Below are 24119 nucleotides of genomic sequence, written 5' to 3'. Positions count from 1 at the left end.
TCCCTTGTGATGGGAAATAGATAAAGTCATTTTAATAACACATACTCTAGATCCAAAAGTTACTTTTAAAAATCTATCTATCTATATATGTATTAGGAAGCTCCTCTAAAAACAAACTACAATGCATTCTTAGCATGCTTCAGTATCTGAGAAGAATCACTTCAAAGATGTGAAAGCAATGAAAAACAGACTCCCCACAACCAAACACCTCTAGACAGTTTTAATATACTTAAGGATACCTTTTTCACCCAGATAGATGGCTTGCTCAACTGCCAACTGGCATCGCCTGCTGGTAATCCTGTTATTACAATAGTGATTTGTGGATTAGAGCAAAAGCTACAATTTCCATAAGCTACACCACCATACACATACAAGGCATCCAATACTTTGTTATAAGCACTGGTGCATAAGAAAAGAGTTTTATATAGGAATATTTAAGTATTTATTGAGAAATACACTGCAGAAATGTTAATCTAAAGCTTTGCTATGAATAACGTTCCAATACATTCTTTGTCTCACTGGAGATCTAGAGAACGTTGTGCTCCAGAATTAGGTACATTCTTTCAAATAAGTTTCATGCAAAGCTAATTTTACAGAGAAGATTAAGCAATTATATATAGATAACATTCCATAAATAAAATATGATATTGCTGGTACTAAAAAAAATATAGCTGCTTAATATCAGCAATATCTTGAAGCCCTATTGACGTTTTGAAGAAGAAAAATCATATCAGCTACTCTATTTCCTGGCACTGGAATAAACATTTATACATTAAAAGGGAGATATAAGACAGAAGTTCTTTGGTAAAAGACTACAACTGTAGTTACTCTGTAAAATACACGTAGTGACAAAGCTGTTTTGGGGAGAGAGGGGAAAGAATCGGTGCCAAAAAAAAAATCTAGTTGCGCCCTTCCCATGTCTACACCCACTGGAAACATACATTACCGTTCAGTGGTTTACTTAAAAATAATTTTACTGGAGAAATGAAAATGCAGCTTTTTGGAAACCTAGAGAAATACCTAGAGTGAACAAATTCCACATCCATGGGTTCCGAGGTGTAAGCCTGTTCAAAGTCTGGATGAAGTTTAAGAGTAACAGCTTCATTTTGAATCTGTTGCAAAGATTAAAAAAAAAAAGTCAGTTTACTTATGAGGGCATTTAGTACTTTATGCATGTATAGAAGTATCTTTGAAAGCATTACAAAAACCTGCAAAACTAGATTTAACTAACTCTCAACATATTACATTTCTAGATTATGTTTGGAGTGCTTTCAGAGTGGATAAAAATTATAATATATAGAGAAAAGGGAAGCCTAGTCTTCAAAAAAAACCCCAGCTCACAATAAAAGTAGAAACCTACCACCCAGCAGAATGTAGATTTAAAAAAAAAAAAAAAAAAGGCGAGAGAGAGATCTAGCTTCATAAAAAACAAACACGCTACCCCCCCCCCACCCTCCGAGACCCTAATCTGGCTTCCGTGAATTGCCAACTTCCCTTTAGAATCCTGTTGACCCCGTTACTGTCAACAGAAGACATAGCTTGCTCACCTCAGTAACGTAGGCAATATACTCTATCACATGCTCAGAGTAGATCTGACTTTTCAGTATCACTTTATCACCTAATTATAAAGTTAAAAGGCAACATATGGTTACAAGAAATAGTCACATTATCTCTGCAATGCTTAATTTCTTCTTTTGCATGGTTAAGCTAGGAATTTGCAGGATGCCAGATGTTAACTTCAGTAAAGCTATCCATGAGTATGTCAGCACTTCATTTGGGCCCGAGTTCTAAACTGGAATATGAAATTGGGTATTACTTTTTAAAAGGCACCTAGTACTGATGCCATCAGATCTTGAACACTTACTGAGAACAGTATCCTGTAAATCACAGTATTTGAGATTCTGAATTCAATTTCAAATCCTTTCCCTGCTTTTACTTTTGAAACACCTATTGCCTTTTAGTTATTACTAGCTTACACAGCTTAATGTTGTGGAAAGCCCTACCAATTCTTGTACATGAAAAATCTGAAGACATTAGAACAAGCGTAAGAACAGATGCATGCAATGCTTCCTAAGAGAGCAAGCCACTGCCAGATTAACAGTGAGACACCAGCAATGTAGTTCACGCGTCTAGTAGCTTGGACCAATGATCTTGTGTTCAAACATGTGAAAGACTGTTTTAACAAGTAATAATGCACTGTAGATTGTTCTGCACTTAAGATACCGATCAACATGCTATTTGCCTTTATTTAACGTTAATTACTACCTATACTCAAGGAAGGTCTGCCTTCTTCCACTCCTGGCACTTCCAACACCAAAGAGTTCCCATTCCTTTTCAAAGTAATCCCACTCATGTTATATTCTTTTATCTCCATTTCTGAATGGATTTCTTCAAGCCACAAGAGAGTAGAAAATTTTGCTTTATAATTATCTAGATTAAGATGCTGAAAAACAAAACAGCATATATTACAGTTGTAGCTTCTACTGAGAGGCAGGCCCCATGTCCCTAGGCATTCTACAGAACAGCTCTTTAGACAGACTGAGCAGCAACCAGCTTAACAATTAAGGCACCAAAATACAAGTATCTTCACGCTAGCTGAACTCTTAAACTCCTCCACAGTCAACGCAGAATTAGTATAGACCTTCGGAGGTCAGACAATAGCTAACAGTCAGCTGAAGAGTTAACCAGGCCTCCTGTGACTACCATGGGAGTTTCAACACTTGAATGTAGGGGTCAATGGGTCAATCTGCAGACTGAATTCCGTGCTCAGGAATTGCAGAATACATAAAATCTAAGTACACTGGGCAGATACGAGTGAAAGGATAAAGTCATGTCAGTCTCTGGTCTGTCTCACACTTCAACAATTTATGACAAATCTGAAAGTACCTAAACTTTCTCCCTCAAAGCTTAATGCGTCTTGCTGAAGACATTCTCCAGCAGCATAAGAAAAGCTCTACCTAAGCAATGACTAGCAAAGAACGTTTTCTATTAGACATAGTCTTGCCCAACCAAAAGTGGAATGAACATTGCTTTCTGTAGCAAACTTAACAATCCTCACCGGTATCAGATGAGATTTAAGATGTCATTTAAAAAAATGTCATCATTACTGGTAAGATTTGAAATAATTTTTACTGATAGCTTACAGGACAGGCCTTAAAAGAAGCCTGTCCTGCTAGCTCACTGCAATCTCCTCAGTTTTGTTTTTTTGGCGAGATGTTTAGAGGACAACATAGCATTTGGCCTCTATCAGCCTTAGTTTAGAAGTCCTTAAGAAGTTGGAAAAAGTAAAAGTGAGCGGCTGCAATGTTTGCTACTAAAAATCACAATATAATCCCTTGGAGAAAGAATCACTAATGTTTTTAGTAGACTTCCAGTTCTCTTATGTATTCTGAAATTGCTACACTTGCAGGAAGAACGTGAGCAAGCCGTGGTGCATTATATTTGAAGCTTTTAAAAAAAAAAAAAAATGGTTTCTGAGTAACCAGAAAAGAATCCTCTTTTACTTCTAAAATTTTAAAACTTCTCCTCCGTATCCTATGAAATAGAGTTACTAGACTACTGTTATGACACCAAACACCTTCTAGTGGTGCCTAAATAGTGGTAGTGAGAAGGAATCTTTGTTCAGTTTGCTGTAACATCCCTTTCCAGTATGCTTCCAAATCATTTTTGGTTTTCACGTTTACTCTTTTGCATTCACACAAACTTGGATTCTGTGACATACTAAAGCCCACTTAGGTTAAGGGATACAGATTAAAACCTTAACTTGCTTGATAAAATTACTACTTTAGCTTCCATTGCACTTAAGAGCTACACATTTTTGCAAAATTAATGCCAGCTTGAACATAAGAACTACATAAAAGAGGTTTTCTTACATAAACGTATATTTGCATACCTCTGCAAGGAGAGGTTGAAAAGTCAGTATGTCTAACTTCTGCTCCACACATTTTCTTAATCTGTCTGGTATGGTATAATATGGGAGAAAGCTTGGTAACTGCCTTCTGCAATTTCTAAAACAAACAAACAAAAAAGTATGTCATATCATTTAGTATTCTCAAATTATATGTGAAAGATAGCTAATTAACAAGACCTATCATCAAGGCTCTGAAAAAAACATGCCAAAACTAGTGATTGCTTCATAGTGACAATTAGAAACCTGCTACACTGGGAGGAAAACAAAGTGTGGAAATTACGGATTACTTTAAAACATCACGTACCCTGCTTCTATGCAGATAGCTATAAAAATATTCCCATAAAAATATCCCTAAGTAAATACTATTTGTAGGGATATTTTTACAATTAAGTACACGCTATATGTGTCATGGAAATTTACTTGCAAAAGGAAGAGTTCTTCCAAATAAAAGATGTTCCCATTCACACAAACTAATGAATCAGATACAGTTGTAAGATTGCTTGAGAAGTTCTACAAGGAGTTACTCTCGGAAAATGATTTCAGATTTTCCGTCCTGTTTTTTAACGACACTAACAACTGTTACTTTTAGTGCTGCAGAATAATCTAGCTCTAAAGTTTGTTTATCACCACATTATATAGTGGAAAGAGCTCCTATGAAGAGAGCTCTATACAGAAATATAATCAGCTGCAGTATAAGTATACAAAACAAAAAAACCTTGTCAGTAAAGTTCACAATTATTATCTTGTTTACAATGTACATATATAATGTACAAAAATGCCCAGTTTAACATTTCCTTTGTCAGTATTACAGAACAGAGATATTCATTACTATTGTGTTTGGCGCTGCTAAGGTTTTTATTTTTGCTCTAATTCACAGTACCTTCTGTATTTAGTTGCAACCACTGTTGTCTTCCTCTGCTGAGGTACTGAAATAATTTCAGGCTTTCTTGGAGAAAATGGTTCCACAGGTGCTATTATTGATTCTTCTTCATTAGTTACAGTTGTTTCAATATAGCGTCCAATAATAAAGTCAGAAAAATCAAGCAACAGGAGTTCTTTATTGTATCCAGGATTTCTTCAAGCAAGCAAAAGTTAGGTTCTTAAAACCATGATATTTTCCCTTCCTTTTCCCCAGCTGTAAGTATTTATTTTTTTTAATTAAAATGCAGTAACTCTTTTCTGTAACATATGAGAACCGATAATTTAGGGTAACTCCTCAACATTCACTCCCCACCTTGAGTGCAGTCCAGCCATCAGCTGTCTTACACAGCAAAAACAAACTTAAAAACCCCTTTTTCATCAAAAAGAGCCTAGATATCAAACAGCATCTCCTCCTTGACACGCTAGGTACAAAAATAATAATTCTGTCACTAGAAATATGTTGTATTTACTCTAACTGAAAGAGATAAGCCAAACATTTCCATTAAAGGAACCTGCAGTATATCCCTTCACTGTGTGCAGCAGCAGCAGCTTTCCCCCCCACTTTGCTCAAGGCTACTCAGAACTGAACTTAACTGCAAATATACCTAGTGAAGAAGGAAGAAGTGATTCTTTATCTTTTGAAGAACAACACTTCATATGTGCAAGCAAGGTTTGGGGAGTGACAGATGGAAAAGATCACAGGGAATCAGTTTCTTCAAGTCATGTTCTAAGGAACTTAAGACCAAAAGGTATTTGCACACACCACCTGCTTTGGAATCCCTTACTGAATTCATCCCAGCACAACCTAGAGCCAAATTCTCTCCTTAGCACTAAGGACACAGTCCAGTGCTGTCACTATGCACCTGAAATAAAAGTATCCTGAGAGGATTCCAGCTTATTTTTCTTTTGGCAGGAGTACCACCTTCCCTGCCAACTAACATGACCTACTCGGCGTAAAGGTAGCCCAGCTCAGTACGTAAACTAGACCAGTTGCAGACAGTTTAGATTTTTAGTCTCTATAGTCTAAGTGCAAAAGTCAGCAAATACTTGTTAAACCTTCATGCTGCATTCTATGGAGTTGTGTGGATGGTTTTTTACTATTACAAGTTTCTCAGAAGTTGTGACATTTAGAGTTCTACAGTGAAAAATACGTTGTTCATTATATGCATGCCTTTCTCTGCAAAGGCAGGCCCCACCTACAGATTACCTCTGAAACTGGAGCTAAATAATCCTCCTACATGAATTGCAACCCTCTGTGTCACCATTCAAAACGGAGCAGAAGAAATCTGAAAGTTGCTTTGCAGAATGGAAACACTTTGTTTTCCCCACCCAACTTTCATTTGATGATCACAAGGATCAACAGAGACGGTACACAGAATTCGTAGAGGCACGGCTCGAAATACCCAAAAAGTCTGTGAAAGTAAGCTTTCTAGCATGAGGCACCTTCTTGAATGCTGAAAGAGCTCATACAATCTGTGCAAAACTTTATTCTTAACCAACTTCAACATATACTTTTGCACAGCAAAGCACTCTTGTTTTTCAAGGGCTTTCTAAGATCTGAAAGCTATTTCCCCCTGTGAACAATACTTTGAGGGAAGGAATACGTTATTCCCCCAGCATAGCTGACCAGCATTCATTATCACAGGACAGAAGTTCAGAAATTTGGACAGGGGCTTGAAAATGATTTCAGGGTACTGAGACTGAAAGAAACATTACAGACAGAAATCTACAGGAAATCTGCACCAACTGTAGTGCTCATGGAGCAATCGAGTTTCCAAATAGAATATAACCAGCTGTAGGCGTTTTCTTCATCTTATTTCCATTTCTACTGAAGTTATCTACTCCCACTGTATTTCTTCATTCGCTATTACCACCGTTTTCTTCGGACAAAAATCAGAATCACGTGTTGAAAACGCTAACTACTTTCAAGCTCTAGTATAGAGATCTACATCATTTGCTAATATATACTGATTTCCTTTATACTACATCAAAGAGGAACTGTGCCAAAAATAAGGGAAGTATTAAGTTAGCTTTTAAGACTTGTTTCCGCTACGTTAGGTCAGAACAAAGAAATACTTACGTGGCAGTGCATACAATCACCATGAATTTTTTTCCACCCGGTGGTATGACAATTTCCCCAGTAATACTAGCCTCATTTATGGACTGTTCTTCCACTTCTTCTCTTTGCTCATTTGCTCCATTACGTGAATTTTCATTTTCTGCCATGGAAAAGTTTTCAGTTTTCCTTGATAAATTTAGATCCTGAGAATTAATTCCTGCTGTAGTAGATAGATTACAATAGGTTCTATTATCACAATTGCTATAGCTGGCATAGGCAAGTCCCAAAAACGCTCCAAGCCTCTGAGGAGTTAAACACTCAGTATTCAAACATTAAAATATCACTCTACCTGGAATGTCTCCATGCTTCATAATGGGTGTACTGTTCAATGACTCATATGTTGTTCCTCTGCTGTCACTACAGGAATTAACTGCAGCTTTTGAGACATTTTCTTCATTTATTGGAAGAGATGAGAAATACACTGCTGAATCGTTCTGGCATTTTTGAGGAATTTGAAAATGGAATTGCTTGTGTTTTACCCATCCAGCTAATCTGCAGCTGATTAAGGACTGTGGTACACTCCCTTTATTCCTATAAGCAGTTATGGAGTTAATTATATGATTAAATGCATAGTTAATGTTCTTGAGAAGCATAATTCTACCTGAAGTCAAACACAACAGTCTACAGTACGTCAGTTTACCATTATTTCATAACCACTATCAGAAACATATTGCTTGGCAAATTTTCACTCATGAGAACTAAAACCTCTCCTAGATGTTAATACTTACAGGTTAACACTCGTAAGAGAACCAGCAATAAGCATACGGAAATACTGTGCATTAAAAAAAGCTATTGTAACTTAAAATTCATCACAGGTAATTAACTTGTAGGAAAAAAAAAAAAATTAGCAACAAAATGGAGGCCGTTCAGGTCTGACCTCATTTAAGCCTCTAAGCCCAGAAGTAGAAAACAAAAATAAAAACCGAAACAAAAAACAACACACTGTAACACCACAAAACCCACAACCCATACCTCACTCCCAAACTCCCCCCCCCCCCCCCCCCCAAAAATCCCAAGGATACACCAAAATAGTTCTCCAGCATCCAAGCTTAAGGGAAGGGGGCGGGGTGGGGGGGAACCCAAAAGGGCTGCTTTTAGTGTGCAAGCATGCAGGAGTCTCCTTGTCCTAACATTCTGGGCAACACAGCATACCTGTAGCTTAATTTAAACATACCTACACAAAGGAAAGCATTTACTTTAGTCTTCATTCCAGGAAGGATTTTATTAGGATTGAAAAGAATCTCACAGGAGAGCCTCAGACCACTATCTGCAAGAGGTCTGCTCAATAAAAGACCATCCTAATGTCATTAAGCCCAATATAAAATCCTCTTTAATTCCATTACATGTGGGGGTTTCCTGAAGGCTATAAACCACAAGAACCAACTATGGGAGGCTTCTGTATGAAGGACAGGTGTACAGACTATGGAATGGTGGAAAGGAAGAAAGCTTAGAACAACTCAAAGGGCTTACTCTATCCAAATGATCATGCTTTTGGATTCCCCCTGCTTCAGAGTTCCAAAATTTGTCATTCTTGATACCTCCAACCCTCCTTTGTCTCTCATTAAGTCTTCATAAGGCTCATCCAGATTCACTCCATTAGACTGAGATAGTCTGTAAGAAGACAGAATTATATACAGTGAATCTGAAACAGACAGACTCAGGAAATAGCTTCAATTCAGCACAAGTTTAGGAATTACTAGACTAAAACATTGCCCCAGAATTTAAGAGGAAACACATGAGAGGGTACTTTCAGCTACTTATACTTGTAAAACCACCAGGTTACCTTTACTAGTTGAAGCAGCAATTCAAAAACAAGCCTTTACACAGCAACACAATACACCAGGGCAAAAAAATTTTGATTACAAGATTAAAACGATTCAGAAGCTAGCTGATCTTTGCTGAAGAGCTGAGACAAACGGCAACTGAAGCTAGTAGGTCCTGTGGATCTCTTTCAGAGCTGAACCAAGAGACAGCAACAAAGAGCCAAGTCCTTAGCAAGAGTCCTGCTTAGTACTGGAGCTTAGGAGAGAAGACGACTAGACTGGAGAACGCTGGCTGATTTCCTTTTTCTGTGATGTTTGAGCATGTACCCAAAGCACCTGCTTATCATGTCTTCTGCCTATGGCTACAATCTGAAGCAGGAAACTGAGGAAAAAATAATTGAAACAGGCTAAAAAAACCCACGAAGCATCCTTAAACACCACTGCACATACTACTGACAAAAAAGCCTATCAAATTGAAGTCACACACTTTTCTCTGAGGCAGCGACTGTAACCTCTCAGTCTCAGCTATGTGAAGAACAGAGTTTTAAAAGTGGTGTTTTTATCCTACGGTTAATAAGCTATTCAGTTAGAGAGCAGAATGGCACTAACACACTTGGAATTTATCTTAAAGACCTCTCCAATATTTACACGCCTTATGCACTCCTTAGTTACCTAAGGCATTAAAGTAGAACATTTCTGCAGCTACTCTTTATCAACTATGTCACAGTTTACTCTGAAAGCCCACGAGACGTCTCCCAGTGCAGTTGATCCTGCCTCAGTTTTTGATATACTAGAAAATAAGCCAAAATTGACAAAACAAGCATAAAGTCTACTTTTATAATTAGGCTTTAGTTCTAATTTTCTGGGGACAGTCCATCAGTGATTAAACACAGGTCCAACTGGAAAAACGGGTGAACAAACTGCAGTTGCGTTAAGGCAAAAAACAAACAAACAAAAACAAAATAAAACCCTGCGCTCCTGAAGCTACAATAAAGTTCTGCCACTGCAAGTGACCTTCATTAGTGAAGTACCATCTGTAACATGACGTACTGCTCAGGCACTTGACTCGAGATGTCTTTTACGTTTCTGAGAGGCCATCCGACTTCTGACTTGACATGAGGCAGAGAAAGGGATAGGCAACTATACCAAAATGACTGCTGACAAGATTGGTCTGACATGTTTCTAACCTTCAGAGGTAATTCCATAGCTCTCTTTCAATTCCAACACAACAGAACCTCTTTCAGTATTTCTCCTTCCTATGAGGAAAGGTCAGGTTAGACATTAAACATGCACACTTACAGCTAAGTATAACTGAAGCCTATTATATTGTACATTATCTTCAGTAAAACAGAGCTCCCTCCATTCTTCTTAACTGCTTTGAAGATCTATGTACTGCCTTTAGCCATCTTTCCTAGAGATGGAACAAGGCACGTTCCCCCAAAGACTATGGTTCCTAGATATGTGAATGAACGTCCTGCTCTCCTTTAGACTCTCCCACTGGTCCACGCTTTTTTTTTTTTTTTTTTTTGGGTCTCCCATATCAGACTCGACAATCTTGTCAAAGCTTATCAGCACCGAGAATGACAAATTTTACAGATAACATCCCGACTTCAGCACACTTGGGTGGTATTTGTGTTTTTCAAAGGACAGACACTTGAACTCATGAGCCACAAACTCTGGATCTTTCCTTCTAAACTGCTACCAAGCAGTTGTTTCTCATTCTACATTTGTGCAGTTGATTATTTCTGCTTGAGCACAAAGTTTGGCTTCTTCCTCATGCTGAATAACACCTATTTTTTCCAACCTCTTCTGCAATCTGCCTTGATCCTCCCTGGATCAAATTAGCCATCTGAAGTGCTTGCGGAACCTCTGAGTGTGATGATATTTGCAAACTTAACAAATCTCTATTATTTAAGGTCATTCAACTATTTTGTTTAGCATAGATCTGAAGAATTACTCAGTATGTTTCCTCCTGAAGATCTACATTTAAGCAAAAATAGATTAAAGGATACATCAATTTCACAGCAGTTTCACTGCAATAGTTTCATTCCGTTTTCAAGTAATGAGGTTCTCACTAGCAAAATAACACAGATTACAGGACGCACAACAAAGGATCACGGGCTTGGCATTTTTCTAATGAAACTGAAAAATTTCTTCCTTGCCTAGCTATATCACTGAGCTCCATTGCCACTGGTTTTCCTTTTCTAAGGAGTGTGGATGTTCCCACCTCCTCAAAGGAAGAGGAAAACAAACAGGTCAAAACATACTGCTCTATGATCTTCCCAATGATCTGTCATGCCTTCTAGCCAAACACTGGACAACACTAAACCACAGCATTACTTGTTTAACAGGCACTACAAAGTTTACATGTATAATTACAACTCACCTCTAGTTGTTAGCAAGTAGAAAGAGAATAAGAGAATGAACGTTACCCATTTTGGTCGACTGGAGCCAAACAGAGAGCTCTCCAAATATAACATGACTGATTACTCTCCACCACTATCACATTCACGAGATCATGTACACAAGGCGAATAACCATCAGGAAGTCTCACTGAATCCAAAGTGAAAAATATACTCTCATCTATTGCACCACTTCTTCCACACATGCTGGAAATACGAACCTGTAACAGTTTGTTATTTGGTCTTACTTGGTATTGTTTACTTAAGCTAACAGGTATACTAGCACTATGTTGTTTTCTGCAGCAGTCGTACTAGTATTACGCATTAACAGAACACAATCTAAATTTCAGTTATTCAAGGGAGCTCTAATCCCTCATCATTGTTTGTCTTTAGATTAAAAAAAAAAACCAACAACAAACAGAAGCATTTTAGATAAGCGTTAGGTTCCACTTAAGCATATGCTACAATATGTGCATTTGACTTCATTGTGATACCTATCTTGAAACTTAGATCTAATTTATACTTCAATTCTAACAATCACAAGAGGAAGGAAAAAAAAAACAAAGGTCATATGGTTGACAAGCAGATATTATTCAGGATATAAAATTGTCAGACACAGTAATTCATAAAAACAATATATGTATACACAGAGGGAATAAATATTTTCAGCAGAATAAAAAAATGGACAATTACCTTTTAAAGTGAAAAATATTTGGACAAACAAAACATAACATCTCATAGTCTTTAAGTAATAATATTCAATATTTATAAAAAATAAAATCTAACTTGAAAATGCATAACTAAAAACACAGTAAGCATCCAAAATAACAATCGATAGCCAGGAAGTGGCAGCTACTCATCCTGCTCTAACTAAAACAGGTATGCTTTTTCAAACAGCTTTGTTATTATAGAAGTACTCCTACAAATAGATGAGTCAGCATATTGGCTCTTTTAATTAAAGGTGTGATATGAGAGACGTACTAATATCAACAACTTAAGAATACCCCCAAAAACCTGCACATCACACAAGACTTCTCGCCAAAATCAACACACAAACACCTACTTTGTCCACTCGCTTATATCTCAAAGGTTTTACAGCAACTGCTTCACTGCTCCATGTTGTTGGGTTAATAAAATATTTAGCTTGCACCCAGTCACCTTTATAGGGCTCGAAACCTATATGAAACAGAACGTTTTTCAAGTGAATGCCTTCAGTAGCAATTAAACATTACTCCCATATGGAGCTACTTTAAGTTAAAAAGTCAGCCAGAACAATGCATTATTCAGACTGACTGAGATCTTAAACTTCTCTTTTCTACTCTTCCCATCCTCTGTAGGTTATGCCAAAGTACAAATGAGATGCCAGTGGAAAATATACTTGCTTACATCAGGACTATATGTAAATTACGCTCAGTGAGAATGAACAGGTATCTTTCTTCATCCAATCCTTACATTTCCTTCACTCATACGCTCTGTTAGAACTTTTTTGGGATGCAGACTACACATTTAGCAGAAGATACCTCCATATGTATTATATATATAGATGTGTGTGTGTGCATGCGCATATATATATATACATATATATATATATATATATATAAAAAAAATAAAGGAAAAGCACACAAACAAGAAAGCCTCTACATACCTTCACAAACATCTTCCATTGCAAAAAAAGTTTTCTGATTAATATAGCCACCATCCTTAGAGAGAAAGGTAATATTACCAATTAGTAGTTTTGTGTTCATTTCAGAAGCATGATAAGTAGGACTGGAATCTCCCCATGTGTTCTGGATTGCTTCTACCTAATAATACAAAAAAAAAAAAAATCCCAACATTCAAATAGCTGCTACTGTATAGGTTTATTCTATAAAGCACAAAGTAAAACATATTACTATTACAAATACCAGAATTTCAGCTGCTTCTGAAAGCCAAGCTTCTTATTAGACAATTTTACATTCATTTTAGCTGTTCATTCTGTAGACAAAGACACAGGCAGTAAACAGTAAATAACGTCCCTTTTAAGTATGCTATACGCTTCAGCACTGACAACTACTACAATTACATGTTGGTTTGTCAAATCTCTCTTCCTTCCTCTTGCCTTATGTCTATCCTAACATTTATCTTAACACTGACAGGGGGAACTTTCCTCTTGTCTTTCAGGTCTGAGTCTGTGTGTTTTGTTTCTGGCTTCCCCTTCTACTCGTTATCCCTTTTGCACTGAAGAAATCTTTGATCAGATAACCTTAATCAACCAGATGTTCTCACATTCCACATAACCTTACAGTCAGAAAACCAAATGTTTAAAAATTCACAATCAAAATAAGAAACTGAGTGCCGGGTTTGCCGTCCCCCCACTACTCCCCCCACCCCAGAAAAAACATCAGTCAACTGGAGCAAGTTCAGCAGAGGACCACTGCAACAGCCAGGCCAGAGCACTCGCCCTGTGAAGAAAGGCTGAGGGAGCTGGTCTTGTTCAGCCTGGAGAAGAGAAGTTTTCAGAAGGACTGAAAAGCAGCCCTGAGCACCTACAGGGAGGCCATTGAGAACACAGGGCCAAGCTCTTCAGAGCGCGGTCTGGCAGGAGGACAAGGGACAATAGACAAAGATTGAATCAAGAGCTGTTCAAACTAGATACAAGGAGAAATTTTTTCACTGTGAAAAATGCTGAGCATTGCAAGAAGCTGCTCAGAGAGGTTGTGCAGTCTCCCTCCATCCTTGGAGGTTTTCAAGACCTGGCCGGATAAAACCCTGAATCATCTGCATCTGACCTCAAGCTGACGCTGCTTTGAGCAAAAGGTTCAACTCGAGATAATCCAGAGGTCCCGTCCAATCCGAACTATCCTATGATCCTAAACGCTATATAGGATTTATTTAGTTTAACAAAGTAAATAATACCGCTCAAGACGGTAATAAATAGCATAAATGCACCTTTAATTCAGAGTTTGCAAACACTGAACTACATAGGTAACTATGTTTTTTTGTCAGTCAGTATTATATCGCATTGAAAAATGCAATTGTTTTATGGCACCTCTTTCAATCATCTGTTAAAAAGAAAACAAAAAACCCCCCTACCAGTTTGCTCTAGTCTGACAGACACGTCTTCAGATTCACCAAGAACACCCTAGAAGATGAAACTGCTTCAAGCAATTTGTTTTATATGAGTACAGTCTGGATAAGCAGTTACACAGAAAACCGCACATTAAACAAAAGAAAAATGAGGTTGGGAAGTTTTTTCACAACTTAATTTTGTCTATTAGTAAAACTGTAGTTATTCCAAGCACTAGCTCAAATGGCCTCCCTATCACCTCAGAGAAAGCCTGCTTGGGTCTGCAGCAGAATTGTTATCAGTTCAATGCAGAGACCTTTACACTTGATCTCAAATAAAGTAAAATGCAAAATCCTGAGCAAGGGTCTTTACAACACAGACAAGGCAAGTCAGCATCTCTGAACAGGACTCAAGGAGTACGCTGAACATGGGGCCACCTAAGATCGACATAGCCTTCCTGAAAGTAGACAACACGAAAACACCAGGCAGCAGAGAAGTTGAAATTGCACTTTCCTAGACTCTACTCAAGGCTGCTAGTTGGCAGCACTTTGGCTGTAGAGCTTGCATCCCTTTCCGAAAGCAGAGGAGTATCTTCTAGGTCACCTTTTTAATCAAAAGCACAAAACCAAAATAAGTAGGATCCACATGGTAGGATCTCAGTTTTGGAAGAAAGGCGATTGTGTTGGCGCCCATAAAACTTTTTGGTCATTTTGAATAATTGCACAAGATTTTCTTCCTCTGCCTAGGAGATTAAAAAATTACTTCCCTCCTCCCATTAAAGACTATGGTTGAAATACAGCTGGCTGTTCAAAGTATCACTCTTAGTGCACCTCAGATTTGTGCCACTGTATAGAAAACTATTCGAGATTTATTAGACTACAGAGCACAGAATGAGTTCAGCTTTTATCCAAGTAGTCAGAACATTCCCTTTGGAGAAGGCAGACCAGTGCTGTTCTCCTGAACTAGACTTTTTACATCATTAGAGAAAATAAAGAACTTTGGGAATCCTTATACAGCAAGTCAATTTAGTCATGATTATTCTTGCTCCAGAGTAATCTAGATTTATTTTATCCTCTTGTGTCTTCAAAAAGAAGCTATAGCATTTTCCCTTTATTTTCAAGGGCCCACAGACTACTGCTTACTCAGAAAGGAACTTTGTCTCTTTGCTTATTGAACTAAGTCTGCCTTGGGACTTAAGCTTTCTAGCCAGGCTTAGGTATAAACTTGGCTCCAAGCTGCTAAGCCCAATTAAAACCTAATCATTACCAGGAAACATCGTTTGGATGCCTACATGCCCTGTGGCTCTTCAAAAACAGGAAGAGGATGAATCATCGCGTTCATCCCTGCTACTCCTGAAAAGCCCCTCATCTAGTACATTCAGTGAAACATGCCACGCTTGCTAAAATATGCTACCTCTTTTGGAGATCCTTATGCGGTTCCTCAAGTAATCAGGTTTATGCATTTTGGGATGATAGCAATATTTCAATATTGGAAAAGCTGCCAGTCAGCAGGAAGGAGAACAAAGATTTAAATACTTAACTTTCAACTGCGTGTACAAGTATTGTTTTACTGACCAACACTGAAAATGCTTTCAAGATTTCCCCTGTTTAGTTTTCATGCAGGGAATTCATTCTGCTAAAACAATGACAAAATAAGAGGTTATCTCACGAGATGCTAGTTTTTTTTGGTAGCACTAAAACTTGTAATATATTAAAAGCGAGACTTTCACCTATATCTTCTTGAATGCTTCTTAGAAGATCACAAACTCTCCTCCCACCGACATTCTTCCCTTAGTTTCATTTAACCAAATAAAACTGTACTGGTTTCAAAATGAAATGGATTTGCTAAGAGAAACTCCCTCAAAATTCTGCATGTAAATGAAGTTCATTTTACTACTTAATGTTCCTCTCCTATGTAGTTTTAATTTTTAATTTGAAATATTTTATTTACTTCAGCCTTCAGGAATTGTTCTTGTTGCTATTTTGAGTAAAAGGAGGGACAGAGCACAACAAAAAAAAAATGGAAGCATGCAACATCTGAAATTCTCCTGAAATCAAATATATAAAACAGATGTCTAAAATTCAGATTAAAAATATAAGCAACCCTCAAACGATTGTTATGAACTGCTAATGTCTCAAAAATAGTTTTCATGAGATCAGTTGTTACTACCAAACCAGCAATGTGAGCTTGAAAAACATCTGTTCAAGCAACTTTACTGCATTTCCTCAATAGTCTATAGATTTATAAAGTCTATAATCACACAAAATCATAAAAGACTAACTCGATTTTTTTGTTGTTTTCTCCTCTATCTATTGCTACTTCAGAGGTCACAATACTAATCAAATTCATCTTATTAGACACAGTAGAATTACTTTCAACTCTACTATTAAAAATTTCTTGGAGACTTGCATTTATTTTAAGCTCACCCTCTAGGGAGGGATTTATCACATGCATTTCATGCAATGAATTTCATCCAGTCTGTTTGCCCCATCATCCTGGCGTTCATCTCACGCACAGAGAGACATCATTTTCAACTGAAAAGTAAGTTTATCATTAATGAACAATGATTACAAAACAGCTTTCAGCAGGTAGCCAGCATTTTGCACTGGTTTCTTATTTATACAATAAGCAGATATAGAACCTTTGCTAAGATTTACAGCTACAGCGATTGCTTGAAGTTACAGCTTTAAATCCCATGGATATTTTTAAAATCAAGGCAAAAAGATGAGATACATAAATCAAACAAAATGCACATCTGTTACAAACAAAATTAACATCTGTAGTCCTCAAATCACATCCGTTAAAGGGACAACACAGCAACCCAGGAGATTTTTGGAGTGCTCTAACAAATTTCTAACACAGGTGATCAAGGAGCCAATAAGGAGAGGAGCTCCTCCTGGACCTCATACTTACAAACAAGGAAGAACACGTTGGAGATACGAAGTTGGGGGCAGCCTTGGCTGTGGCCACAAGAGGGTGGAGTTCAGGATCCTGAGAGGAAGGAGCAAGGCAAAAAAGCAGGATCACAGCTCTGGACTTCAGGACAGCAGACTTCAACCTCTTCAGGAACCTGCTTGGAAGAATCCCATGGGACATGGCCCTGGAACAAAGAGGGGTCCAAGAGCGCTGGCTGATATTCAAGGATTATCTCCTCCAAGCTCATGAACAGTCCATCCCGACAAGAAGGGATCAAGTAAAGGCAGCAGGAGGCCTGCACGGATGAACAAACAAGGAGCTCCTGACTAAGCTCAGAAATAAAAATGAGCATACAAGACATGGAAGCAGGGACAGGTAACCTAGGAGGAATATAGAGACAGTGTCTGGGCATGCAGGGATGGGATTAGGAGAGCTAAAGCCCACCTGGAGTTGAAACAGACTAGGAATGTGAAGGGCAACAGGAAAGGCTTCTACAAGTACAACAGCAGCAAAAGGAAGGATAGCGAAAATGTGGGCCCACTGATAAATGGGGCAGAAGCCCTTTTGACAAAGGGCACAGAAAAGGCGGAAGCACTGAAAGCCTTCCTTGCCATGGTCTTCACCGGCAAGGCTGGCCATCAGGAATCCCTGTCTTGGCAGACAAGTCGAACATGGGAATCCTTGTGGCAAAGGCGGCCAACGATATCCTGGGATGCATCAACAGTAGCACTGCCAGCAGGTCAAGAGAGGTGAGCCCTCCCCTCTCCTCAGAACGGTGAGGCCACATCTGGAGTGCGGTGTCCTCTTCTGGGCTCCTCAACACAAGAGGCATTGATTTACTGGAACAAGTCCAGCGAAGGGCCACAAAGATGATTAATGGACTGGAGCACGTCTTGTACGAGCAGAGGTCAAGAGAGCACGGACTATTTAGCCTGGAGAAGGCCAGCAAGAAGCGCCAGTGTTGGTAAGTATCTGATGGGAGGGTGTCAAGAGGAGAGGGCTAGGCTCTTCTCAGGGGTGTCCAACGACCAGAGGCAACGGGCACAAACGGAAACACAGCAAATCCCACTTAAACACAAGAAAACAATTCTTTACTGTGAGGCTGGCTGAACACTGGAACAGGTTGCCCAGAGAATTTGTAGAGTCTCCGTCCTTAGAGATATTCAAAACCTGACTGCATACGGTCCTGGGCAACCTGCTGTAGCTGACCCTGCTTGAGCAGGGGAGTTGGATGAGATGATCTCCAGAGGTCCCTTCCAACCCCAACTACTCTGTGACAACATGTGATTCATAGGAGGCAACTTTTCCAGAGGGTAAATTCACTCATTTCCCTTTCATGCACACGATTCATGCAGAGTCATATTAAAGCATCCTTGTAGCAGCAGGAAGGGAAGACCTAATACAACACATTCTAGCCTCTCTAAGCTATTTGGGTTGTCACTCATAAGGCAGTCTACAGTGGTATTCGATCATTGCTTAAAGATATTCTGCTGGCTAAAACAGCAGCTCTTCAAAAACCAAGCATCAGCAACAGCTGGTGTTACCTTTTCCATTATAGTCACACAGTCATAGATGTGCATGTAAGCTCTATGTACATGTACAGCCTTCCACAATATTCATTGTTCTCTCCATTAGATGTTCATGCAGCAATGACACGAGAACAGTTACATGCCCTGCACATCACAGATGCACTGCAGGGGCCTCTTCACATGCATACATGCAACCCCCCAGATTTTCTAGTGTTCAGTAGTTTACAGTAGTTTTAGCTTGACTTCCAGACACCTAGCAAGTTAAAAGAGCTGAATCAAGTCCTCAAAGTTCGACGGGGGATAGGGTCGGAGGGAGAAGGAGAAGCAGCACTGTCCAACCTTGGATACGTCAACACCTCCCCTGACATTCAGACCCCGACTTACAAGCCTTCAAGCTATTTTCAAGAAGAACACGCACAGAAATCCAATCTAGCTTCATCTGCTCAAGCTTATCAAGGGAATATAAGAGCCAAGCCCAACAGGACATAAGCGAAAAGTAGTCCGAGAACGACAGGTGGAAGAGTATTTTAGAAAGATGTCTCTACTTATCATTAAAGTGAACAGCATCAGGACTCGTCAACAGACTAATTTTGAAAATTGTACAACGCGTAACTGAAACAGCTTGCATCACTGGGAGCAACGAACTGTAACTCACCCTACTGATACACTTCGCTCAACGTCAACAAAACTGCAATGTGTATCAACATAATACAAACTCACTTCTATAAAATAGATGGTTATGTCTGAAAACTGCTGACTAAAACATCTCTGAAGTTGAGATGAGACACAAAAGTGAGGCATGAAAAATTAGAAACGGTATATACTAATCTGTACAGGATTTTGACTTCCTTTCCCCAGTTTATATGGGACCATATACCCATAGAGTGTAGTAAAAAAATAGTAATAATGAACTCTTCCATCTAGTAACTTAAGTCATACTGTAACGGTGTATTAGAACTTTATTAGCAAGATCACCAGAAACATTAGAATAGCTTTCCTAATCATTATCTGAAATTTTAGGCCTGAAGCCATTCTGTTTGATTAAGTCCTTTACAAAACACATGAGTTAAAAAGATTCTTTATCATAAAATACTTACTACAAAATTAAAATGAACTTATAAACTACAGAAATATACTGAGATCAGCGCTGAACGGACAGCTTGAGTCCAGCTAGATCTACTTGCTTTGGTTTAAACTTTTGTTCAGGGAGAGTTTACTGCTAAGTACCCTAGTCCAGGCCTATACTCAAAGCATAATAGCTAAGCCCGCTGGACAGAAGCCAGAAAGGTGGGTTCTCTACTATGCAGCAGTTGGCAGCTGCTTCTGCGCTAATGTTAGCGTTTGAAATCCCAGAGTCTTATTTATGTAATACCCAAACTAGGAAGGGCAGATGGTGTACAAGAGCTAGACTGAGTAAGAGATGCTATTACAGCGACCTGAGAGTTCAGGCTGTATGATTTAAGAAAATTACAGCAGCTTCAAGTTGAAGCAACAGACTATCAAGCTTGAAGTAGGTTTACAGAAGTGTTGAGTAAAACCAGCACCAAAAATCTATACATCTTCTAAACAAGTCTCTGTGACATTCTTTAGTTCTTTTTTTTTTTCCTGCCCTAGACAACAAGAGGTTCAGAAACTTGTCTTCTTACTCCCTTTCATAAGCTTGCTTTTCTGCAGCGCCACTGTGCTTGTCTTCCTACCCGTTCACAGAGCAGCTTTATAAAATTGACTATGAATTAAAAAAAAAAAAAAAGTATATATAGATTTTTAACTAGGTATGATTAAACAAATTCTGATGTAGTTATTACAAACAATATTTTTTGAATTTGAGTCTGGATATGGTGAATATGAAACTAAGTATTAAAACAGGTAACACTTTAAGGGAAACACGTAAAAAAATCCACCCCAAAAACCCCCCACAAAAACACCCCACCTTTCCCCTATTAGGTGAGGGACTGGCAATTTCTGCTATTTTTGTACCATTCAGAAGTATAAGAACTATAGTAACTACCAGAAGAAAGTCTGAAAGAATTATTTCACAGCAAAAGTGAGACTATCACTTGTTTTCACCTCTTACCCTAATGGCCTTCAAGCCACTTGATATTTTGTCCTCTTCAACAGTAGCAGTAACCTTCTGTCCAACAGTCAACAGCATACTGTTCACGACAGCATCGTTTGTGAAGATTATCAAGTCATCTATCATCCCATAATCATGGCAAAATCTTGTCACTACTCCTTGTACAGTTTTTAAATCTTTATCACCTGAACCCAGAGAAAAAGCGTTAGCATGAAGACAGATTGGTTATTCACAGAACTACATAAAAAGTAAGGAATGCTATTAAAGTGCTATCACCGCCAGAAGTCATTCTCTTGTAAATCGTTGGGTTTTTTTTCAAGTTTGACAACTAATCAGTTTTGTGTTTAACTCTCTTATAAGTCATGCTTTCCACTAGTGAAAAGAGCTGGTTAAATCAAACAATTTTGTTTTCACAATGTTCTTTTCAAGCTCCATGAAAAACATACCTTTAAAAATTTAAGATTAAAAAGCGTGCAAGCTAAACAATTTCCCCCCAAAGCTAAGAGCCAACTATTTTCAATACTTTCCACAGCAAAAGAAACAGTTTGAAGCATTTTTTGCAATTTATTTATGGTTTCTATATCGCAGACAGTGGGAGAAGTAAACAAGCACTGACGCTAACAAACAGAACTCTTAAGAGTAGTTCATTTGATATCATCGTTAATACGCATCACAACTGAGAAGCAGTGCTGTTCCTTTGGAGACCCACGCGTTTCAAGCCTTACAGATTAAAAATACTAGCTATTTACGTATCACATAACTCAGCATTACTGTACTACTACTTCAGGCCTAAAGCGGGACTGAAATATGTTTATACCACTAACGGATGTTATTAATTACAGTCAAAGTCAAGGCTATTAATACAAGTTCTCTCTCTCGCTTTTAGTACTTCTAAGTAGTTTACTTTGAATAACGCAGTATTTGCAAGATACCTTTTCATTTATCCTAGTCAGTTTGTCTTACAGCTGACCAAAGAAACCTAGAGTTTATTTAGGTTGTCTGAAAAGCTCCTCTGAATTACTTAAAAATCCCCACATTCCCCGTCTCTCCTGATCCAATCCAAAAAAGGGCCACTATTATCCTACAACCTAAACATATTACCATTATAAATGTTAAAAATCCAAATGGTGAAAACTGTAATTTTAAAAATTTATAGTATTTAAAAAAAAAAAAAAAAACTAACAGCACTCTAGGAAACACTGCAAGTCTCCAGCCTTGTAAAAACCACAACCCTCCATATTTTTATGCACCTAATCGTAAAGACAGTGGTTTAGAAACAAACATTCCAGTGGGAGCTTGTGTAACAACAGCCATGTGATTCTAACAAAAATTCATATTTGAAAATAGCCAATAAGTTTATCACTGGACTTGTGATCAAGTGAACCATGCAACATGGAAACTTGCTCACAATTACACAGTAAGCAAAATCAGGCCCAGAACAGCATAAGTGACCTGAGGAAAAAGTGTTTTAGAAGTCTTTTTAGAACCAGATAGAGGAAAATAACAAAAAACAATGCCTTTTTCCTCATACACGTCTAATTATAGTGCTACTTTTAAAAGAATTATTCATGAATGTTCTTTTTAAAAAGTACCTTAAATGACCATCATTTTGGAACCCCAAAGCATGAGTTATACCATTTACAGTCCAACAGAAATGAGGTGAAAGAGGTTTATTTGTGAATACAGGATTCTAAGTGATCCAAGCCTGTCACCCACTATCACAACACTCCTTTTACACCTCACCCAACACTAACGAGTAACAGCAATAAGAACTACTCAGAAGATGTAATGAAAAACATCTTTTAGGAACACTGCCACGTGCTTTCAGGTCAAAAACTAGTCTTCTCCTGTTCCTCTACTCTCTTCCCTTAAGCAAGGACAGGCACAGACCAAGCCCTACACAGGCAGGCCACCAACACCCTCAGCACCAGAGCCACGCTCCACCGGCTTAAAGCTGCAAGTAGCTCCCACTCCCAGCACCACAAACCCACGCCGTGGCCGAACACTTCTACCCGAGATCGCCCACTTCCCATCTGGGCCTTCCTCGTCACTCGCACGCCTCCAAAAGTAGGAGAGCGTCTTCGACAGCAGCCGAAACATCGCGAAGCACAACAACCCCACCACCAAGACCGCCGCCAACGTGCGCCTAACGGCCGCGCTTCAGGCCACCACGAGGCCTCCAGCCAATCACCCGCCTCGCTCCTAGTCACGTGAGCGAGCCCGCCTCTACTCCCGGGCCACGGGGCGGGGGAGGGGGAAGGAAGAGGATAAAGGCTGATGTGGCCCTTCCCCCACCGCTGGCAACGCCTCTTTCCCGCCTCCGTCGCCGCTGGACGTGTCGGAGGCCGCTGGCAGGCGGGCCACGCGCCCCAAGGGCGAGCCCGGTGCGCTGTGGCGCAGGGCCCTTCCCCCCTCGCCGCAACGATGCCGCGCTGGGGTGGCGGCGCGCTCGGCCCCGCCGCAGGCCGCGCTGCCTTGTCCCTGCCCTCGGCAGCGGCGCCCGTCAACCTCTCTTCCCACCCACCCCCCCGGTCTTCCTCCCCCCCCTCCGCCCGCAGCCGGGGACCGTTTAAATGTTCAGTCTGTACCTAGTCAACGTTGTCCAATTCTGCGCAAGCCAATCTGGAGCAAATTAGGCTTTTCCAAAATATTTGTGACATTTAAAAGGCTTTGAAGGCTGTGTTCGTCTAACTTGCTGAGAACAGATTTGTCTTTAATCTCGGTGCCCCGGCTCTCTAGCTCCAAGGAGGAATGAAGGTTGTTCTGCAGGAGTGCCCCTGTAGAAGAAACTCTTACCAGGGAGAGTAGGTAGCTGCACATGGCAGCCGTTCTGTGTGAAAACCCTGTCCCTGAGCTCATTGTACATGACAGCCTTCCCAGCCTGGCTGCGCTCCTCAGAAAAACTTACTGAAAGCAAATGGTGTAGGCAGGAAAACCAAGTATTTACTATGGATGCCTTTTAAAATACTAAAATGATGCATTTGCTTATTACATCCATAAAATTAGAAATATTTAATATTTTTAATAGGATCAAATGGATAGGATGAATACTGACTGAACCTCTTGTGAACTCTTTGTAAATGGTGATTCCTGCAAAGGACAGTAAATCCAAAAAAAAGTTTATATTATACTAGGGATAGGAGACAAATCCGTTTGAAGCTACTGCGCCTCTCTTTTCCTCTTTGTTCAGTTCATGGCCCCCAGGCATAAGCTGGGAGCCAAGGGATTTTGAGGAATCAGCTCCAGAAAAAACGAAATACTTCAAAGAGCTGAGTTTTTAGAGAGTTGAAAATACTAAAAATGGAATACAGGTAATTAATTAGAATAGTGTAATATGCTATTGTGTGAAAGAATGCATTGGTAGTGCAACTATTAAAAGGTCAACAGAATAAGGAAGGAAATGTTAGTCAGCATGGTAAAAATAAACTCACTTGAGCTT

At 39.2% G+C, this 24119-nt stretch overlaps 1 protein-coding gene across 5 annotated transcripts in view; it reads right to left on the bottom strand.

The window, feature by feature from the left end:
- Window positions 1-22996, bottom strand: part of MOV10L1 (Mov10 like RNA helicase 1) — a 42466-nt gene extending 19470 nt beyond the window's left edge. For 2 of the 5 annotated variants that reach the window (XM_068931294.1, XM_068931310.1), the window contains exons 1-14: window positions 22693-22978; window positions 20681-20865; window positions 12761-12917; window positions 12179-12291; window positions 11146-11336; window positions 8421-8561; window positions 7240-7481; window positions 6912-7110; window positions 4791-4985; window positions 3893-4007; window positions 2266-2443; window positions 1548-1618; window positions 1021-1112; window positions 240-298 (exon numbers count right to left, since the gene is read on the bottom strand). In XM_068931294.1, the coding sequence (XP_068787395.1) occupies window positions 240-298; window positions 1021-1112; window positions 1548-1618; window positions 2266-2443; window positions 3893-4007; window positions 4791-4985; window positions 6912-7110; window positions 7240-7481; window positions 8421-8561; window positions 11146-11336; window positions 12179-12291; window positions 12761-12917; window positions 20681-20865; window positions 22693-22780 (2026 nt within the window). In that variant the 5' untranslated portion in view covers window positions 22781-22978. Of the gene's footprint in view, window positions 1-239; window positions 299-1020; window positions 1113-1547; window positions 1619-2265; window positions 2444-3892; window positions 4008-4790; window positions 4986-6911; window positions 7111-7239; window positions 7482-8420; window positions 8562-11145; window positions 11337-12178; window positions 12292-12760; window positions 12918-20680; window positions 20866-22692 lie in introns of all 5 variants that reach the window. The other 3 variants (XM_068931329.1, XM_068931303.1, XM_068931320.1) reach the window with 3 other exon arrangements.
- Between the last annotated feature and the right edge of the window lie 1123 nt (window positions 22997-24119).

Source organism: Struthio camelus, chromosome 1 (genome assembly GCF_040807025.1).
Source record: "Struthio camelus isolate bStrCam1 chromosome 1, bStrCam1.hap1, whole genome shotgun sequence".
NCBI lineage: Eukaryota > Metazoa > Chordata > Aves > Struthioniformes > Struthionidae > Struthio > Struthio camelus.
Note: the sequence above shows the minus strand (reverse complement) of the source record. Positions and strands in the feature narration are given on the sequence as shown.